We start from the raw sequence: 4757 nt of genomic DNA on the forward strand, positions 1-4757 counted from the left end.
GTGGCTGATTAAAGAACAAAATGTACCCTATTCCTTTTCTTTCTATTCAATTCAGAAATTTTTACTGAATCTTACTGATAGTAAGAGATGTAGATCTGTCTCATGAGCAGGTTCCAATTTTTTTTTACTGCCACTCTGTGGGCATGGCTTATTTTGTGTATGTGGTTTCATAGTCATGTGACTGCGTGGTAGTGGGATTGACAATCATGTAATCGGAGGAGTGACTTTGCGGTCATGTAACTGGGTGGGATTTGCTGGGTGATCACGTGACTGGGCGGTCATTACACATGCCTTCAGATGTTCTTCCCTAGCTTGGACATCACTCTTAGCGCCAGGAAATTTCCTTAATTGAGTAAAATGTGGTGAAACTCACTTAACAACATTCTTGCTTAACAACTAAATTATGACCACATTATGACCAAATTATGACCACATAAGATTTTCTTTCTTTCTTTCTTTCTTTCTTTCTTTTCCTCCCCTTTTCTTTCTTTTCCTTCTGTCCTTTCCTTTCTTTTCCTTTCCTTTCCTTTTCTTATGTATCTGTCATCTATCATGCTAGATATATCATCTATCAATCATCTATCAATCATCTATCATCCATTAATATCTATATCTAATCTATATCATCAACTCTTTCTGTCTCTCTTATCTCTCTCTCTCTTATTGCTCTCTCTCTCTCATCTATCTTCCAGTTTTATTGCAACACATACAGATTCAATTCTGGCACAGAAAAGATCATTGATTTTCCACTCACCCACCCCATAAAAAATCAGCATGCAATATTAAACAGTGGTTGGCCTGGAGCCCTTCTCATGGGATTCCCCCAGCTGGCCTGGCAGGGAAGCACATGGAAGATCTTAGCTGCAGCTTACTCTCCCTCCCTCCCCACACACATCAATCCATCCACTGCTGGTATCACCCCTCTGCCAGCTCTTCCACCCCTGCCCACCCACCAGCCCACCCTTTAGCTTTACCTTTGCCGGCAGTGCTGAGCAGAAGTATGTGGCTAGATTCTGCAAGTAGGGTTTGGGTGGGGTGAGTGAGCATAGGGTAGGTGAAGCATGCACAGGGATGAAAAACCTGAAGGAAATCAAAATTCAAAAAAAAAAAAAGCTGAAAATGAGATAGCGACACATGTGCAGTGCCAGAAACCTGGATTCTGTGCATGCGGAGAAGAAAAACCAGGCATTTTAAAAAAAAAAAATTTAAAAAACATGGCAGTGTCCATCATTGTGACATCATTGTGATATCATTAGTGGGTCACTACCAGTTTGGACAAACAGGTCCAAACCGGGAGGAACCCATCCCTGCTCTGAAATCTTCAAAAGTATTTGGAATTTCTGCTGGGCCAAGCATTCTAATGGGATTTTGATGGAAATTTGGCGGATGTTTTGAGGTTTCAGTTTTGCCTTGTGAGAATAAACTGCTTCTGGGTTCCCCAGGCCATAATAATGAACATGGAGCCAGTGTTCAGCTCCATGTTGCATGGGAGTTTTTCAATATCCACCCTAATATGAAATTTCTCTCCTTACCCTGGGTCGGAGTGGCCCACAGTAGTATGCCTGATGAAGTGGACAAGGTTAATGGAGCTGTGAGCTCCTCCACCTGTTTATTGGACCCATGTCCCTTCTGGCTGGTTTTGACCAGCAGGTAGATGACATGAGGCTGGATCCAGACAATGGTCAATGCTTCGTTGATGGAGGGGTCCTTCCTGTCTCCCTTAAAAGAGACAGTGATGCATCCCCTCCTCAAGAAGCTTTCCCTGTATCAGCTATTTTGAATAATTTTATGCTTTCTTCAACCTTCCCTTCTTATGAAGGTTGTTGAGAAGATGGCTGTGCTTCGGCTCCAATGGTCCTTAGATGAAGCTGATTATCTTGACCCTCATCAATCTGGTTTCAGCCCCGGTTACAGCACAGATACTTGTTTGGTCATGCTGATGGATAATCTCTGGTGGGTCCAAGGTAGGGGTTATTCCTCTATCCTGGTGCTCCTTGAAATTTTAGTGGCTTTCAATACCTTTGACCAGTGGACTTGCCCAAAAGCAAAAGAATACTGGAACTTAATAGAAAAATGGACGAGAGAAATAACACAGCAGGAAATCAAGAAAACGCCAGAGGTTTTTTTTATTGGGTATATCTAATAATAAATATAAAAAAGACTTATATTACTTAATGGTTCATATATTGGCAGCAGCTAGGATAGCCTTTGCACAAAAATGGAAAGACACTGAGATTCCAAAAGAAACTGATATTCTTAAGAAAATTTTAGATTGTGCTGAGCTAGATATGATGACGAGAAGGTTAAACAATCAAGAAGAATCAGAAATTTGATTCCTTTGATGAATATCTAGCTGGTCCCTTTTTATTGTAGTCAAGGCATCATCTACATAACAGATCCATATTTTGGATTCAATATATGGGGAGTGATATTGATTCCAGGTAATTACGTTCTCTGCTATGACCGCTGGAAACAAGAATTCCATAGATCTGTGATGGTGAACCTATCACACGCGAACCACAGGTGGCACGTGGAGCCATGTCTGCTAATTTTCATATATAACTAATTGCATTCAGCAAAAAGGCCTTTATACAGTATGATTGTGAATAATAAGAAAAATAACTATATCTAGCTTCTCTTTATTAAAAGGAAATATTCCGAATATTGTAGAGGGAGTAGGGGGAGAGACAGAACTTTCAACAGTTACTTTACAATTAAAAAGAAATACATTGCTTTGGTTTTCAGAAACTAATGAAACTAAAGGGAGAAAGGATTGCACAGAAATGAAATTCTTCCTTAAGATATTCTACACGAAGGTCCACTTTCATCCATGCAGAGTAAAAGCATTAATATCTTATAAGGTTGTATATATATTCTTAATATGTCCCCCTGGATATAACTTGATGAAAGAAAATCTCTCTTCTCAAGCTCCATTGTTGTTTTCCCATCTTATCACCATTACTGAGATTTATTTATTTATTAGATTTGTATGCCGCCTCTCTTCGTAGAATCAGGGTGGCTCACAGCAACAATAAAACAATGTACAACAAATCTAATAATTTCAAAACACTAAAAACCCATCATTAAAAGCAGACATACACACAACCATACCATGCATAAACATTATAGGCCCCGGGGAGATGTCTCAATTCCCCCATGCCTGATGGCAGAAATGGGTTTTAAGGAGTTTGCAAAAGGCAAGGAGGGTGGGGGCAGTTCTAATCTCCGAGGGGAGCTGGTTCCAGAGGTTCGGGGCCACCACAGAGAAAGCTCTTCTCCTGGGTCCCACCAAACGACATTGTTTAGTCAACGGGACCCGGAGAAGGCCAACTCTGTGGGACCTAACCGGTTGCTGGGATTCGTGCAGCAGAAGGTGGTCCCGGAGATATTCTGGTTGATAAATTCCAGCTGGTTCTCTTTCCCTTCTTATGTTTTTGCCTGGTCTCTCCACTTACTATACCTGGTCCTTCCCAACACTCCACAAACTTTATGAGCAATCTGCTTTGTGATGTGTCTCACCATGTCTCTTAGCACCAGCTTCACTGTGTCATTTTGCAGGGTGAAGAAGAAAGGGTTCAGTAAAGGACAGACCACTGTGGTGAGAAGAGCGGGAACCTTATGGACTTCGAAAGTCTTCTTTTGGGATGGAGTGACGTAGATGAAGATGCTGATGCTGCAGGAGATGGAGATAATGGTCAGGTGTGAAGCACAAGTATTGAAGGCTTTTGTCCGGCCTGAAGTGGTAGAGATGCGGATTATTGCTGAGACGATACACACATAAGAAACTAAGGTTAAGACTAAAGAGCAGAGGATAACAACAGATGACAGCACAAAATCCATCAACTCTATCACTCGGGTGTCACTGCAGGACAGATCCAGCAGAGGGCCACTGTCACAAAAGAAATGGTTGATGATGTTAGACTTGCAATAGGATAGCCTGGCAATCATAATGGTGGGAATAAAAACTGAGAAGAACCCACCCAGCCAGCAAGCCAAAACAATCTGGATGCACACCTGGATATTCATAATTGCATGATATTGCAGTGGCTTGCATATGGCAGCATAACGGTCATAGGACATGGAGGTAAACAAAAGGAATTGTACTGTCCCTAAGAAGAAATAGAAATAGGATTGTGTCATGCATCCAACAAAAGAAATTGACTTGTCACCAGAGAGGAGGTTCCGGAGCAATTGTGGGCTGGCCACAGAGGTGAAGAAGATGTCCAGCATGGCAACATTACCAAGAAAGAAATACATTGGGTTGTGGAGGCGGTTATCTACCAATACAATGCATAGGATGACCATATTGGCTCCCAAGCTTGCAATATACATGGTTAAAATGAGGAAGGCTAGCAGGAGCTCAGCTTGATGACCAATAGAAAAACCCAGGAGAATGAATTCAGATATGCTTTGGTTGTCCATCTGACCTTTTCTGATGATCTTTAAGAATAGCACCTGAAAAGACAAAGACTACAATTGAAAAACAGCACTGTTCCAAATCCTGCTTGTATATTACAATGTATGTTGTCCAAAAAATGTAATTGAACTCTTTGCACTTGTCTCAATAAATGTGCCTTACTTACCAATAGTTTCTTCCTGTATCCTTATCCTTATTCTTTAACCTTAGATTGTCTACAGTCAACTTCTCCCCATTTCTAAGAGGTCTGTAAGAGGGATGCATAAACGCACCACTGCGCCTTAAGTATTATCCCTGTCCTACTGACCTCTTTTATCGTTGTTTTTTACTTACGTTGTGT

General features: G+C 41.2%; 1 protein-coding gene across 1 annotated transcript; it reads right to left on the reverse strand.

Annotated features, from left to right (window-relative positions):
* Positions 1-3426: 3426 nt before the first annotated feature.
* Positions 3427-4422, reverse strand: OR6S1 (olfactory receptor family 6 subfamily S member 1). The gene has a single exon (XM_070728586.1). It carries the CDS (start codon positions 4420-4422, stop codon positions 3427-3429), a length of 996 nt encoding a protein of 331 aa, XP_070584687.1.
* Between the last annotated feature and the right edge of the window lie 335 nt (positions 4423-4757).

Source organism: Erythrolamprus reginae, chromosome Z (genome assembly GCF_031021105.1).
Source record: "Erythrolamprus reginae isolate rEryReg1 chromosome Z, rEryReg1.hap1, whole genome shotgun sequence".
In the NCBI taxonomy this organism is placed as follows: Eukaryota; Metazoa; Chordata; class Lepidosauria; order Squamata; family Dipsadidae; genus Erythrolamprus; species Erythrolamprus reginae.